At 39.6% G+C, this 17,812-nt stretch overlaps 1 protein-coding gene across 1 annotated transcript in view; it reads right to left on the bottom strand.

Annotated features, from left to right (window-relative positions):
- The window catches only part of SLC13A3 (solute carrier family 13 member 3), a 348,426-nt gene that overhangs the window by 270,470 nt on the left and 60,144 nt on the right, over positions 1-17,812 (bottom strand). Inside the window, exon 3 of the mRNA XM_086932535.1 lies at positions 3,681-3,844. Within this exon, the coding sequence (XP_086788661.1) occupies positions 3,681-3,844 (164 nt within the window). The remainder of the gene's footprint in view (positions 1-3,680; positions 3,845-17,812) is intronic.

Raw genomic sequence — 17,812 nt, 5'->3', positions numbered from 1 at the left:
CTGAACTTCCACTCAAAGAACTCGTTTTCCACAATGTTCATGTATAAACATGAGATGTTTGCCAATTTATTGCAATACTTACGCTAAGTGCACTATGGGGGAAGCGTTATATGATTTTGAGACCATATTAGTTATTCAACTTTTGTAAAAGTCATTTTTTACACACAGATAAATATGTATTACCGGTGTTTAGGATAAATAATTTGACCAAATTTATAAAGTCATAAAGCACACTGTTGTAACAGTCAGTTAACCGCACAAGAGGTTCTGAGCTCCGGTGAGTCCTCTTTCGATGACTATACCAACCACTGCAGAAAACCCGTAGGAAGCATGGTTTCCGCGTCCAGAGGGCAGAGCCAGCACAAGACCCGGAACCTGCTTCCTACGCGGGTGAGGACATAGAGACAAGCTCGTTTTCCGAATTGAATTCTGCCTTTACACCGGGTAAAGTAACTCGATTCTCCCCTCCTTTTTTGCATATCTAGCCTGGGACTATTTAGTCCGTTCCCTCTGAAGGAGAATACCGACTTCGTCCTTTAGGTAAGAAAACATCTCGGGTACACGGGCGCGTACCAATGCAAACACCCGTCTTTTTAAATATACAATAATGCTTTGTCTGGTGTCTCTTTGCCTGTTTCCCTTTGCTTATAGGTTCACTGAGAATTCACCTATATTTACAGGTAAACGAATACACGCTCAGGTTATGCGTTTAAATCACAATCTGCATAGCGACTTACAATGGGATTTGTTTGTATTATTTTGAGGTATAGAACATGAACTAGCTAGTAGAGCAACCAGCATTGTGGCGATAAGATCAGAATGGCATTGTTAATACTAAAACATGCACTAGCCAGAGTGTAATACAGTAATTAGCAAAGATTGTGTGTACATTTTGAATATTGCAGGATAGTGATTACCACATAATCCTATCGAGTACCATCGCCTCCCCCATTAAGTACCTAATATTGGGAGTGCGATGACCTGAATGGAAATCTGTCATTATAAAAAGAAGGCGTAAACATCAGCCCTTTCATCCAGAACGTAAATAAGAGGCTACATTCGATACCTACACCCATGAAGCATCGCTCTATCTTTTAATTCGCCACGAGTACCTCCTTGAGTAGTATTTGAATGTATACTATGCATGTAAATTACATATGCACTTGTCACGATTAAATGAAGCCACCCCACAATTCTTCTTTTTTGTTTCAGGTGGAAATAATCGAACCACAGTGGGTAAGACTAAAACGTTAGAAACCCGCTTAATACTACACAAATTGTGCAAGTATTTTTAACACTTTATGCTATTTGTTTTTTTTGTCCTGACGAAGGCTCCATAGACCTAAGGGCCAAGCGAGCTGAAACATGTCGACGTATGGGAATAAAAAGTGATATGCTTGAGACTCGTTTACCCGGTCCACATAGCATACCCATCTATCTCTTTTTAATTAGTTGTCCAACAACAAAATAAAGTATGGGTGTTGTTTGGAGACTATTTTTTAAATCGATGAAAACCTGTTTGTGGGGTTACAATTGGAGATCTCTGGAGACTGCCACGTTACACCAGAGACTACCTTGCGTGAGGCTGGCATGGTGCACGTTGTCGAACCCTATGATAAATGCCACAACGCTAGTGTGGGGCGGAGAATCAAGATAAACCGCTTTTCGAATACACAGCGTTTATGAGGGTTTTTCAACATATCTCCTGGCAACGTGGTTACAAGTGTCCTATCTAACTCTGATTAACTGCATAATGAGAATTGTCTTGTTGGAAATGCTAGGGTCTGGAGATGTATTTTTCACTTATCAAGGCAGAGGGGGTTGAATTATCAAACGCATTCAGCCCATGGACTTTTGTCCTTATTGTGGAGTTGTAAACCAGTCTAAAAAAATATATTTAGCAAGATGTGTCTTCCTGTCAACTCAAAACACCACCACTTTCCCTTCTTTGAACGAATATTAAGCTTTTTGCATAAGATATCTGTAATAGCATGTCAAGAATTTGGTTTTAAGTAGATATTGAACATGTATTTTATGTAATTCTGAATGGGAATACAGAAATTTGTTTCCACGTAGACCAGAAATAGCAATTATAAACTAAAAAAAAGCCCAAAAAGACTTAATGTTTTTTCTTTTATATTTTAAGAGTGAGAGAAACAGAAACCTAGCAATAAATGGAGCACCTTTTTTTGAAAATGAAATTGATCTGAATTTAGAATGCCTTGACATTCATCCAAACATATTTCTTTTATTGTTTTGTCAAAATAATCTAATTCTCAGGGATACATTTTACAGAAACCCTATTCTTCCACTTTGTCTACATAGAGTACATATAACTAGACCCTGCAGAAGCGGGACCCTAAAAGGTACATGGAAAAGTTATTAGCTAATGCTACAAATTTGCTTTGTGATCTTAGAACAGTTTTCAGACAACTTGATAATTCTTTGCTGCACTGTTGTGTACACAATCCATGTATTTCTTACACTAGTAACACATATTCTTCATATTTTTGAATTCACACAATAAAATCGCCCTGAACCTTGATGCAAATTGGTAACTCGTGATAGGTTGTGTTGCTTCAGTTCTAAAAATGTGCAAGTATGTCATTCAATAACATGTCATTTTAAAGGTAAAAATGGAAACCAAGCAATGCTACCTAAAATCCTGTCAAACATTAAAATATAAAAGTGCAAATAAATGAAAACTGAACTTGCATGATATTTTGTGAGAAATATGAATATTACATTGCAGGCAAATCGTTTTAGATAAAGTTCAGACCTGCCTCAGAGGTGGAGCAGGGTACTGTTTAGACAACACTGTTTGTGGTAGGAGGAGCATTCCAAAGGCAAGTTTCGGTACGTAGAACAGTTGCGGGGACTGGTTGAAAATAGGTTACAAGTACCAGAATGTGATGAAAAGGGGGTTGAAACCGTACCAGGCAGGACAATGAACGCTTTCTTAATATTGACATTGCACATGTTCAGCATTCAGGACAAAAGGTATAAAGTGACTTCCCTGGAATCACACAATTTATTGTTAACTGTTAAAAATAGAGTTAAAAGCCTGGTCTGCATGATCCAAAGCCAGCAACGTAAGTACTAGACAACTATACCTCCCACCCACTTCCATCATTTCAATTGGACCCTCGACCAGGTAAGCCCCATAGCAACGTCCGTAGCTGAGCCAGAGAGACTATTAGCATGCCCGGATATATACACGAGTAATTTTTTTGTTGAAATAACTGGGCATCGGAGAACAGGAATGAACTCCGAGGAAAAACACAAAACAAACACTAGGCAAAAAGGAGGACAATGTATCATGAATATGTCTTGACATCCTATTTTAAGTGTTCGTACCAATCGGAGCTCTATTTAGCACACATGCTTTTCAGTGTTTCTCAATAAAGGACGCCCCCTCTTTTTCAGGGGAACCAACATTGGTCCACGAAGGCTGTATCTATGCCAGAATTTCAGAAAAACCACCGACTATTTCAATGACCACCTTTTTTAAATAAAGTTTGACACATGTATACCTTGTCAAAATTTAACACCGGGCTTGAGTCTGCCCTTTCAGCCATCACTGCTCCACAATAAACAATATTTCAAATTGTGCACTATACTTTCAGAACATAAACAAAAACATTAAAAACCATCTTCTGTTTTCACACAGTTAGTATTACCGAAATTTTCTCCGCTGGGCCTGGACACTTGAGAATCTTTTTCGTCATCTCCATATAAGCTCTTCAAAATTGCACTTGCAATTGGGAGCATCATTGCGGTAGAAGCAGTGTTACTTAACCACATGGAGAGGAATGCAGTTGTCAACATCATTCCTAATATGAGCCTAAGAAGTAAAAATATACTTATTAACTGACTGTTCAAAAATAGAGCAAGCTGAGTTCCTGGTACATTTACACAACAGTCTAGGAAATATACAGCAATGAATTGATATTAAATAGCCTTCTGTGAACCAGGTTTTCAGCACTGGTATGGCAAGCATATATACAACATTTTTAAAAAAAGGAAGAGAAGCCCTCATGTTCGTTTTTTTAGGTCTGGCCTAACGATTCAGCGGTCTTCAAAGCCTGTTGTTTCCAATACGAACAGAATAGGCATTCGGTCAGCCCTTGTCAGCCATTGGCTTGTTTCGGTAAGCCCTATTCAGCCACTTGCTATGAAGTGGTTCCCTCGCCATGCCTGAAGGAATTTTTTTACCCCAGAAAAATATATTCAATCATCACTTTTTTGTCACATTGTGTTCTTTATCTCATACAAGTACTGATGTTCTTGATCAAGATGTGGGTGGCACTATGCTTTCAAGTGCCACCCTGCTGCTGCCACAACTCATTCGTGCCCAGCTCATATAGTACACCTCGCAGTCTTACTCACCAGCTCTTTCAAGGAATGTCACTCAACCCAAAGTAAGTCATGCTGAAGGTTGTCCTCACCTACCACCCGAGACTGCAATGTCCCCTCTCTCTGTATACTGCTTTATCAATGTTGTGCTTTTTCTCCTTTACATTCACAGTGCACCACCATTTCTTCTTGCAAACTGAAATACTAGGATGCATACACTAAAGCAGGAAGAGTTTTAAACTTTGTTGACCGTGTGGGTAGAGCTGGTAGAGCCATTAGAATGGGAAGGGGGTGGGGTGGAAATCAAAAGGGATTGACAAGCCCACCCATGACCAAAAGAAGAAATTTAAAAAGACAGATGTAGTAATGTTGATATTAAAAGAATGCTATTATGCAACAAAGGAGTATTGTTAAGGGTTGGTCGAGGATTTTATATCTTACTATTATATTGTAGATAAGGCCTGCTGTTTTAATCTGCCATCTTGAATGCAAAGACTAGGACATTAGAAATTCAAAGGTAAAATTAAAAAAAGGATTGAGGGCCATATGTATCAAGGCAAATTGCGATCGCAAACGATGAAATTCGCAGAATTTTAGAGTTTGCGATCGCAATTTGGCATAGGGCTATGTAGCAACGCACAACTGTCTCGTAAATTAAGGAATCACAAAATTTGCGATTCCTTATTTTGCAAATGCATTTAAGGAATCGCAAATTGTGATTCCTTAAATGAAATGTATGAAGCACACAAGTTGTGCGAATATGGCATAAGGAATCGCAAATTACCACCAAGTACAGGTTGGTGGTAATTTGCGATTTCTTTTAAAAATGCATATTTTTGCATTTTCAAAGTGGCATTGGCGCACACACATGCCCTTAGGGCATGTATGTGTGCCACATGTGTACCCATGCTCATTTCAGGGGTGCAACATCGTGTCCTTTTGACACCCTTGCACACTTGAAATTGCATTCTCAATTAGCGATTCTCTATTTGGGAATGGCAAATTGAGAATGTCTTCCCATTCATTCCTATGGGGCTCTAGGCCCATAGGAATGAATGGGGAGGTATTCTTTAATTGCGAATTTTACTTTGTGATTCGCAATTAAAGAATATGTAGGATTCGCTAAATTTATTGCAAATCCTACATACATAGCGTTTTGGTATTCTCAAATACCGATTCTAAAAAATTTGCTATTGAGAAACGCAAAACCTAACATTGATACATATGGCCCTGAAACACAAATCCTCCAGAAGAAAACACGAGGAGATCCAGAAGGGGAAAAAACATCTGGACGGGTACGTTTTAGTGCAGGTTACCAAGAAGGATAATTACATAAAAGGCGAGGGCTACATCCAGGAAGGTAGACAGTGGATGGTGGGGTGATGAAGAATCAACAGAATGTCTGAAAAAGGAAACCATTCAGCGTGTGCAACCAACTGTAAAGGGAGAGAAATGTGTGACACACTAAAGGCATACGCCTTTTAATCCTTTCATAGTGTGAGAAAAACAATGATCTGGAAGACCTGCGAAACAAGAGGAGCACTTCCTCCATGACAGATCATGAAGAAAATTAAATAAAGACATCAATAACAATGAAGTTGCCAAGGAGAAAACAAGGAACGTATAAGGGAAACATGGAAGGAATGGAGTTCGAGTTTTTAAAGTTTATGAATATTAGCTAATCCCTCAAAAAACAGTGACAAGAACAAACAAATAAGATACATTAGATTCTCAAGAGAAAAACCCTCATTTGGAGACTCATGAGCAGCATTGTGAATAGGAGTCAGGCTGGTGGAGGCAGTGAGAACACAACAGTAAAATACAGGGAAGGTGGAACAATGCATCAACTTTACCCAGAGAGTTTGCATCTGTAAAAATATTCCCGCATTGAATGATGGCATTGAATGATGGTGTTACTGTGCTAATCGGTGTCAGTGGTTTACTTTTGATTGAGTTTGATGGAACAAATAGGCGTGTCTGAACCCTGGAACAAGTCTAAAAAGGAGTGGCAACGTTTTAATCATATTTCGAACTTAGTTTTCGGGACAAGTATAAAATTAAGCAGCAAAACAAGTAAACATGTTACTTCATATAGAATAGAACAATAAAGTCAAGTTTTATTTAACAAATGTGCATAATGTTTTGGTTCAGATAAGTCACCTAGTTGCAATAAGACCAAATTAAATATTGCAAAAATCAGGTAGTTTGAAGAATTACTGGTTTGGGCTTAAGACACTGTAAAACTTCAACAAAAAAAATCTACATTTTAGAGAAAAAGTGAAAATTATGAATGCATTCTTGTCTTCCAAATAGTTTTAGAACATATGCGAGTGACGTACAATTAACTAATTGAATAGTTTACATCGTGAAAATGTTGGATCACGTGGTGTGAGTGCTTTCTCGAAAGAGATTACTATTTACTGTAATCTTTGGGTTTCTTAAAGAGGGCATTTGATAAATAGAACAAAGGCATATTTTTTCAAGTGTTTATGCTGTTGTCAACTACCTTTGTGATTTGATGTGTGTTGGGACAGGAATGCCCCTTGCTGAGTCTCATATACCCCAACAGTAACCTCCCTGACGGGCTTATGATTGCTCCCCACTACTACTTCTGAGAGTAAAGTGCTGACAGAGTTGAACTTGGTCCAGCTCAATGAAATCTCATGGATAATGTATTTGTTCTTGTGTAACCCTGTCAAGTCAGGTCTTAGCCTTTCTCACTCACAATTTTAACCTCCAACATTATTTTTTAAAGATAAACGTAAACTGAACGATTTGTGGAAAAAACAAATTGTGAAGATGATGAAATATCTCAGTGCAGCAGTTTCATAGCTTCTCCTGAACATATCATTTTGCAATACAGTTCACACATTCGGCACTACCACAAATCTAGCGTATCTGACCTCCTACATCCCATCTCGCCTACAGGTTCCTTTGTGCCCTGCTGGCACATCATATAAAAAAAGATTGCTTCTTTAAAAAGCAAACGCAGACATGGTGGTCTGCTGACCTCAGCAGGCCACCATCCATGTGATGGCTGTGACTCCTAATGGATTGCAAACTGCAATCTACCTCATTAATATTCATGAGGTAGATTTATTTGCAACCATAAGGAATCCATAAGTGAAACTCATTTAGTTTCATACATTAGGAATACTGATTTCCTAATTGCAGTTCGGAGAGAACCGCAATTAGGGAATTGGTATTCCTAATGTTTGTACATCTGTACCTAGATTACCCATGGCTTTCTGTGGATGCTTTTTCATAATTTCATAACTCCTGATCCCTGCATTTAAATTCTGTTGTTTTGATGGCTTTTAATCATTGCATGTGTACTTAATTGGTTTGAGAATTTAAAACATATTTAGGTCTTATCTTTAAAATTGCTTTAGCGTTCCTGTACTTTCGCCACATGCACGTTTACCTGAAGAGTCCCAGCTGTTGTGCCATGTGAGGATGAGCTCAAGAGTCTTCAGTGAAACCTAATTTTAGTCACTAATTTGATTGACTATGGTGGGGCTCAGCAACAGTTAACTTCAAGACAGAGGCTGCTCTTACCCATAGATTGGTTGACTGGGCAGAGCCTATTTCAGTTTGCTCACACTAGCTTCCAGTTTTTAGAGAATTTCTAGCATACAATCATGGGGTTTAGGGCCATAGGCAGATATTTTGAGGATCAGGTATTTAAATTCAGATTTGGATAAGATGAATGTATAACTTATCACATTTCTGGGCTGAAGTCCATGCTTAGGATTACCATAAAGTTGTTGTTTGAAAATGTGAGGTTGTGAGTTTGCCCATTCTTGTGGGCAGGTGACTTTGGAAATTTTGGAGTAAGTTATCGGTCACATGAAATGCTCATGTGAACTGGAGCAGTTCTCAGCCAGCAGCTATAACAAACACTGAGTAATAAAGTTAGGGGAATTGAATGTATAAATATCACAAACAAAAACAAGAAGAAAGCATAAGTCTTAAAATGACTATTAGCACTATTTACAAAAATATTGTTCACAATTAAGATAAATGATTTCATGAAATCTGCAGGTCCTCTGATAGTAGTATGATTAATCGGCTGGTTCACCTGCTGTGAAAAAGTCTCCCTTCAACGTGGAACTGCATTTCCATATTTGGCATCCACATGAACCATTATATAAAAATGTAACCTATGTGGTTGCTTGTTATAGATTTTCTTTCAACACAACCTCTGCATGAATTATAGTCTCAAGCAATTATCCCGGCTACAGGCGATCAATTTTGAAAAACATTCCACAGATATTGAATATATGGCTAGCTTGATGTCAAAGTAATGAATTCTAGAGGTTACGTATGGGACTACACAATTTTCATTTTGTCTTCTCATTATAGTTCATAATTGTTGCTACCAGGGATGGACACCCACGTACCTCACAACACCTACATCTCTTCCCCCTGCTGCTCCAGCTATGTGCACAGCTGGAGAGGGAGCTTGGTGGGCAAAGTTCAGCTTGTGGCATTAAGTTCCCATTGGCCCTTCACTGGAGTATACTTCAGCATTGTTATAATATGCTTTGCAGTTCAACAATATGTCTGGCAAACATATTCATTGATGTAATTAGAGACGGACATGATCAGATATGATTTATGGAGAGTTAGATATCCTATAGAACCACTTTAATAACAATTATTGAGAAATATTATTATCACATGAATGAGATTATGTTGGATTACACTAGATATTCAATGAAGAGTTTGCAAGAACTAAACTTTTACATTCCTTGCCATAACCTTTGAATAAGTACAGTACCTAAACACTGGATCTGGATGTTGTTACCGAAAAGCCAGCAGGTGTTATGTATGATTTCACAAACATTACTTTTCTTGATTAGCCATATGCTATTTCCCCAAACCTGAATACTAAACAAGCATTCAGAAAGAGTGCTTGGCGTGATGTAATTTACATCTATAGTAAAACAAAACAAAAAGTTTGCCGCCAGTTAGTACAATGCAGACACCAATACTTGAAACACTGACAAGGTGTAGTAATGCTTTTTGTTATTATTGGAGATCAGAAGAGGTGAGGTGACTCAAAAGCCCACACTCCATTTCAGCCTGTGTTCTCCTGGAGGGGGTGGGACACTTCAGCAACCGCACTCCAGAATGATCTCTGATCCCACACTGCACTGGATTCTTATTGTGATTACTGGAGGCAGGGGAATGAAGCGACTCCAAAGCCCGTGGACTTTTCAGCCTGTGTTCTCTTGGAGACGCGAGGGCCCAACAGCTGTTGTGCTTGAAAATGGGCTCTTTCCACACTTTGTGGGATGCTTATTGTGATCAATGGAGGAGAGGGGGGCTAGGAGACTCCAAAGTCCACAGTTAATTTCAGCCTTTGCTCTCTTGAAGGAGGCAGGGCCCATCAGCAACGGGTCCCCAAAATGCATTTCCACATTGTGGGAGACATGCACGGGCCACACCTCAGTGATGCCCTTTGAAGACTGGGCCAAAAGCAGGTGGGTCTGTGCCAGTTATAGACTGTCTGAGGTCAGGTCGAGCCGCCCCTCTTGGTTGCTGCCACTCTACCCTAACTTTTACAAGTCGAAATGGGCAGAAAAAAGTCCACTGTTGCATGTAGTAAGGATCGCCCACTCACTTGCTCCATTGGTTCCTTTCTTACAAAAGGCTACAGAAAGGGCAATTAAACCCGAGATTGATTTCATCAAGGAAAGGTTGGGTGTAGCCAGAAAATCATCATTCTCCTCTCGTGTGCTGCCTACAGCCAAAACAGGCTTTAACTCGAACTCCAATTCTGGCATCATGGCTCCTTCACTTTCACTAAGGGCAAGATATAAGGGAAAGAGGGCCAACCTATACATCACTGATGAAATTCTTACCATTGATCGACCGGATATCATTGGCACAAAACCTTTATCCGATACAGTGGGATTGCAGCCATCTACAAAGAAAAAGGACTCAACCTGCCCCTGCATCAGAATGCTAATGCTGAAAAAAGAACTAACTCTGTCTTTGTCGAGTGGGCAATAAAGGACTGGGGGTATGAGCAAATTATCCCTGCTCAGTGCCCAAATGACCAGGATGGAGGGTTTGGTGTCCAAGCTTTTTGACTCAGTTTATGGAAGGCTGAAATCTATGGGGGAAAGCATCTTGGTCAAAAACTCCTTCCTGATAAGACTAGCTAGACTAAAGAAGCTTCTACTGCTACAGCACATGATTGGTTGACCCCTTGTCCCAGTGAGAGTGTGTCCGTTCTTTCAACAATGATTGTTCCAGCATACAAACTCTAAAAGAGTCCCATCTTGTCCCCTGCCCCAACCTAGATGCTCCAACTTTTTCAAGAGTCTGTGCTCCATCTGCTGATGGCAAACAGTTCTCCTTCCAGTTACTCCCAGTAGAAACACCATCTGTTCTTGTGCTTACAGGGGTCCAATTGTTACGCACAACTCAGAATGAGCAATGTGACCAACTGATAAACACGACTGTTCACTGGTTAAATGGAAGATTTGGAAATACAGGCCCCTGGCACAACTACATCTCAATATCTTGCAGTGTTCCACAGATCGGGAATGGGCCAAAGACTGGTGCCAATGCCTGTGTACTTATTAATTTCAAGACAGCCTATGTTGCAGGTTCCCTTTTAGGACTGCTAAAATACTCACATCTGCCTCACAGTATGTTAAAGGCAGTGCCTCTGGAGTATGTTATTATATAATCAAAGCATATGTCAATCTCCTGTGGTATTTGACCCTGACAAGCATACTATACCCTTCCTTTTTAACATACCGGTCACCAATAAATAGGCTCCCCTGGCTAAACAACATGTCATCAACTGATTTACTGATAAGGCACCTGGTGGGCCCTCATTCTATACAGAGTCTATTAAAGGTCCACTGACCCCTTGAGATAATACATTTGTCTCCCCTAATTTCTCCATAAATGCATGCAATTGATGAGAATGTCACTTGAGCTACATTAATTGCCTCAAGGGAGGGCAAATGGTGCCACCATTACCAATTTCACCGACAGTCTCCAAACTTGTTTCTAGGAACATTGTGGGCGAAATGCCAAGCTAAACAACCCCAAAATGTGCAAGACCTTTCAGAGGGTATGACGTGGCGGTGGCGATCCGTCCGCCATCCTAATCGGCCCCTTTGTGTCTTCTTTAGAGTGTAATGCAGAGACCCAAGCGGTTAGCTCTTATGGTGTCCTATGTGGGGTGATTAAGGAAGTCCTGACTAACCCTCAGTGACACCACAAGAGGAGAGCTGTTAGATCCCCAACTCAAATTCATGATTGCATTAAAGTCAGCACCCAAGGACAGGGATGCTGTGCGACATCATAGATAGCTTACAAGAAAGCCCTTGATCACAGCAAAAAATGAAATTCCAGAGGACACTTGGGATTCCTTGTTAGCATCTAGTGTGATGGAGGACAGTTCTAATCGGTTATCCATCTTCCCTTTTTCAGGCATTCTACTGATTCTGGCAGGGATACATTGATTCCTCCTGATGAATGGATGATCCTATTTACTAAGGTGTACTCACAATCACTATCTAATCTTACGCCAGCTCGATGGGGACTCCTATGCAGACAAATTTATTAAACTTGACTTTGAGCTGTTTGATGTGGCAGCAGCTATCAACAGGTTGCCAAACAACATGGCTCTTGTACCCGATCAAGTACATGATGGCCTTTTTGGGACAACATTCCTCTTTGGTTTCTCTAGTGGCCAATGTGCTGTGAAGTGTGCAACATGCGGCCTACCTCCGTTCCAGTCCCACTCGATTATCGTGCCAATTTATAAGAAGGGTGATAAAGGTGAAACTAGGTGCTACCACTTTATTTCACGTATCTACTGTAAAAATTGCATGTAGAATTCTTCTGGACCGGTTTAGGCATTGGGCTCAGAAAAAAACACATCCTTTCTGACCTCCAATGTGGATTTTGTGCAGGGTTGGGTACCACCTAACAATGCCTCAATCTAAAAGTCCTGATACATAAATATACCAAAGCCAAGCTGGGTGATCTCTACTTGGCTTTTATGGACCTCAGCTCAGCCTTTAACCATGTCAATCAGTCCAAATTGCGGTATATAACGTCTGAACTGGGGATTGGTAAGCCAATTGTGGGTTTGTTGAGACGGCTGCACACCGACGCCACTGCTAGCATGAGATATGCCTCTAATGGCGAGACCACGCTGCTCTTTAGCTTGAATGGGGAGAGCGCCAGGGCTACATGCTCATCCTTTGTTATTTACACTCTACATCAGTGGGATAGAGAATCACATGTTAGACCTCAATTAGGCACCCATCAAATTCCAATGTTTACTGTATGCCGATGATGCAGTACTGATGGCCAGAACCCCCATCATCCTATAGCAATTTCTTGATCGGTTTATTTCCTTTGTGGCCCAGCTTGGCTGGACTCTCAGCTAACCCAAACCCCATATGATGCTCAATGGTCCCACCCAAACCAAGTTGAGAGCCTATACTACCAGAACTTCTAGTATTGAAACAGTTTTGCCCTTTCCATATTTTGGGGTGTTGTTAGAGAATACAGGTACTTGGAAGGTTTTAGAAACTGTCAAGATGGCTTTATTTTCAAGAGTGCTGAATCTCTTATCAGATTCTCATCCACACTGGAAGCAAAATCTCTAAAAGAAGTGGTGAATATTTATTAGACCAAATGCAGAACATTAGCCACCTATTGAGTGGGTCTGTGGGGCTTTAGCAAGCAAATGGGTATCTTAAAATCTGAGAATGCATGCCTTAGGAGACTGCCGGCAGATTCTCTCAGTAATTCAACATATATTTACTATACCAAACTAAGCATTGATACATCTCGGGTCTTATTGAAACACTACCCCTTTATGCTCTGGATCTCAAGGTAGACCAAGCAAGAAACCCATTTTAAAATGCTGGCAACGACTGAATGTCTGAAATTGGACAATGCTTTTAATATGCCCTCTCTAAACTATATAAGAATATTATGTACTAGACTGGGTCTAGCAGAATTGTATAGTAATCCATAAAGTCCAGTAAGGATTCCGTAAATGTCGATTTCCTTGACACGTGCCACAGAGGAAGAGAATGTACCAAATCTCTTAAAGATACGGTAACAGATTATTTTACCACCATAGCAACATTAGCAATGAGTTGCCTACCCACAACATAGGTATTCCCTCATACAGTTTAGGCTCAACACCATACATCTGTGTGTTGCCCATCCTGAGCACGGTTAACATAAAGGTATGCCTCATCTCTGTCGTTATGATTCTAGCTCCCCTCAGGCTACTCTGCTCTTTATTTTTTTGCACGTAGAATAAACTTTCTAAAAACTATTCCGGCAAGTTTACCTTCTATGCTATATTTACAAATAATTCCACTTGTTTTCATCTGTTTGGCAGTAGAAATTACATACATAAATTTTTTAGTCACAGGAGCACTTTATTATGAGTCACAGGAGGATATACTGTATACATTCAACTGGTGTTAATACATCCAGGGCACTTTACTGACAATATTGACGGAGTTAGAAAGTGATTATGTTAAGTCTAAAAGCTCTATTTACTGTACTTTTTAATAATAACTATTTTAGCTGTAATTGGTTATTTTTCTAACTGAATAAATTATTTTGATGATGGTGTAACATGCAAGCCTAAGAGACACTCAAGGGGAAAGAAATACCCACCTAGAGTTCTTAAGATCTGACAGACTCGGTGTAATCAATGTACTAAAAAAAGGCTATTCTCACATCAACATTTTACAGTGCATGCTGATAACTACACTTCCCAAAAACTAGTTTCTATGCTACAAAAAATACAAAAGGGCATAGCAAGTCATCGGTCAAACTAACGGCATAGCCACCCCACAAATAAATCCAAAGGATCTATGGCTGAGGAGATGGCCCTCTGGCCACAGTGCAATCACTTTAATAGGCACAAAGCACAGCATCCTTCTAATCTGCATGCCATAAAAATACATCTGTAGTATACAAAAGGTGCAAGAGAACATAGAAGAGCCAACAACTTGAAATAAAAGGATGTCATGCATGGATTCCTTGGCATTCGGATGCGGATGTCCTGCTTGAGGACCACCCCAATAAAGATGGGTTACTAATAACGGGAAATGAAGGGTAGTCATTTATGAGACAGAAATGTTTGAATAGCAAAACTGAGAAATAAGGACATTTTGAATTTAACAATTTTTATATCATATGCTCCGTGTGAAGAATCCGCGAAGGAGCCTAAATGTTTGAGAATAGCTAAAGCACCTGCTTTTTGGAAGATAATTTAACTGCAATTACAAAAAAAGGGACCAAAAAAAAAGTTCAAAAATCACTTCTCAAAACATCAATAGAATACATTAAAATTAAGATTATTTATTGTTACCTCCCCAAAAGTAATTACATGGCTTTATTAAAATAATACCACAATTAATACCAAGAAAATGTTTACATACATAAAAAGATGATATAATGTATTTACAGTTCGTCAAGGGTATAAAGTGCACCTTGTGTGGTTCCTCTATGGATTTCAAGCACTTTTTGTGGGGCCTTCAATCCTCGAAAGAGTACGAGAACAAGCACATTGCTGTGAATCCCTTGGTAACATATAGAGAATACGCAGTCATTGTATTCATGTTTTACCCAAGGTTTATGTTCAGAGACTGATGGTGTTATGCTATAATATCCAAGTGTTTACATCAACCTATACTTGTATCAATCCAACAATACTGACTGCCAACATATTGTCAATGTAAGTATAGCATAAAGAATAGTAAATCTACACTTCCCATTATATATACCCATTGAAAATATCTTCATAGTTTGTATTGCTTAGTCAACATATGTGAAGGGCAAGGTTTGGCACCTCCACATTACATACAACCACCCCATCACCTTCTGCTTGACTGCCTTCGAAATGAATAAATATTTAGTAAAGTCCTGTTGATAGCTCTGATGTATTGCTGTAAACTTTACTGTCCTATTTTACAGACTAAGTGAACCTCATTTGTTGGTCTGTTAATTTCTACTTGCTTTGCTCATGCATCAGGGAAGTAATGAATTGAAGCGTTCTTCTTTTGCAGTCTAATTCCAAATGCAGTAAGCTACATAAAGAACCTTTTGATGTGTGGGCCAACTGTAGCAAGGTACTATTAAACTATGTGTGCAGAAACTTTCGGGAAAAAGCTCCACAATTCTAACTCCAACTTGATAGCTTCCAGTGATATTCTGGGTCAGACTGATAAGTAAGCTTTACACAGTTCATACAACTGCATCTTGTTTGAAGTGCTGATGGTACATAGTCACAGCCTTAGAAGAGGACCAAGAGAATGATTGGTTACCATGTCATCTTGTTTTCCAAGCTTTCAAAAATATTATAGTAGTCTCATTGGGGTTAACATTATCAAGGCATGCTAGTTCCTTTTCGTGGAGCTTCTATGGCAGGGTAGACAAAAACATATTGCTCAAATATTTCTACTCTTTAACTGCTTATAGCGGGCTACCCCCGCAAACCATTTGCATTATCAAATAATAACTTCTGATTGTAATTTCTCTGTAGACAAACTGGAGTGAGGTCGAACAAGATGAAATCACACACATTTATAAGTATGTGGCCCTCGAGATCACCTAACTTCAGGGGAAAAGAGGCAGGTTCCCAACAAGCTACTTAGGGGTTCTGCAGCATACAGTGTCAAAGTTGCTAGTGTACATCATTGCTGTAAACCAATAAATTCATTAATCTGTGGCATGCATTTATTCCCATTCCTTGTAGGGAATTCCACATACCCCTGTGAAGGTCAATTAAAGGAGGCTGTAAGTGTTTTGTAATGCTTTATTAAGGGTATCTAGACAATTTACCTCTCATTGTAGTAAGGCTTTCATCTGTAGTTGCCTGGGTCAGTTTATAGCCCTTTTACGTGGATTTTCAGAATAGATCCCTATAAAATTAGGGAAATCTGAATAGATTTACGAGAGGATTTAAATAATACTTGTAATAGTTTTGACCACACATTCAGACTGTTGTGGAGTACTCAGATTAGATTGGAACTCCAGCAAGTCCCTGGGCCCGAATGGTTTTACAAACATTATTCATTTAGGTTTGTCTTCGCAGGGATTAGAACAGTAATTTCTCACAAACACTGGAGAACAGATTGTGCAATGTTAAATTTATCTTGAGTCCAGTGTTACCTCATGAAAGTTGTGGAGAAGACTTTCTAAAAGCTGAATTCCTATTCCTATCCTCTTCTCTTTAACAAAGCTCCTGTAGTCTTGCCAAAAAAGGAGACCGTATTAGGTTTCCTGAACTCAAATGGTTATCTTCTCTACAGTCATGTAGCCTCTGTTGCTTTTATTGTTTTAGTTTCATCTATTTCACGTCACACTTTGACTCACATTTTATTTTAGTTAAGTTCTTTATCTTTTCAGAATATGTATTACTTACTCCTAAGTGCTGACAGTGTGACAGAATGGATTACATGGCATGTAGTTTTGTGTGCCCATATCCAAACTACAGAGGAAAAAGTGTAAATAAACACATGGCACTTTATGTGATTTGAACCACGAAGGGAGAGCCACTGCACATATTTTGTTTATGTTGGTGCTCGTTTGTCTGCACAGTGAAAATGGGCATAGGAAATGCTACAGACCCTGTGCAGTTACATGTCCTGGTCTTCATGAGGACATACTCTTTTCTATCCCACTGTAAGGGCTCATTGGACAGAGTTCTCGGTGCACTTACAAATATTACAGCACTGCTCCAAACTCAGCTGTTTGCTGTGCCAGTGCAACATCTTGTAGGACTCTGGTGGATGATGTGCCTCACTACCAAACAAATTATATTCACTGGCTCAGCCCCCACCCTGAATCTCCATCAGGAAGGAGGGCACAGAAGAATCCTAAGACAACCCTAAACTCACAGACTTCTCTGTCATAGAGAGGAGTACTTCCCCAGTGACTGTTCTGCAATGGACAATAAGGGGTCTAGCCAACATTTGCTCATTGGAATGTTACATTCCATCTTGTAAATTAGGAATCTTTTTATTTTCAATGCAGCAACACTCCTAAAACACAGGGACTGTTTATGCACCTTCTAAAGTGCCATTTTTTGCTTTGCACACAGAGGACAATGAAATGTCAAGATCCCATAGGGCAGACTGCATTACATGACCTGACCTACAAACTATTTTATTTGATGATTTTGTTTATTTTTGGTTATGTTCAGTAGCATTAGCTTGATGAACAGAGTCTTTATTATAAGCTATTCTCTTGCATTTTGTTAGATATGGTTAATATTTGGCATACAGTGGTTTTCAGACGATTCTGCTATTCTGGCATTTTCCCAATGACCTACAGGACGGGCTGCTTTTAGACCTTGATGAGACCCAGCCACGACAGTCCCATTGACAATGGTCCAATAGTGACTTGCTGGTGCATGGGACGTTTTTACATTTTGTTGCCA

The sequence above is a fragment of the Lissotriton vulgaris genome, chromosome 7, assembly GCF_964263255.1.
Source record: "Lissotriton vulgaris chromosome 7, aLisVul1.2, whole genome shotgun sequence".
Classification (NCBI taxonomy): Eukaryota; Metazoa; Chordata; class Amphibia; order Caudata; family Salamandridae; genus Lissotriton; species Lissotriton vulgaris.
The sequence above is the reverse complement of the archived record's forward strand: the minus strand, read 5'-3'. Positions and strand labels throughout refer to the sequence as shown.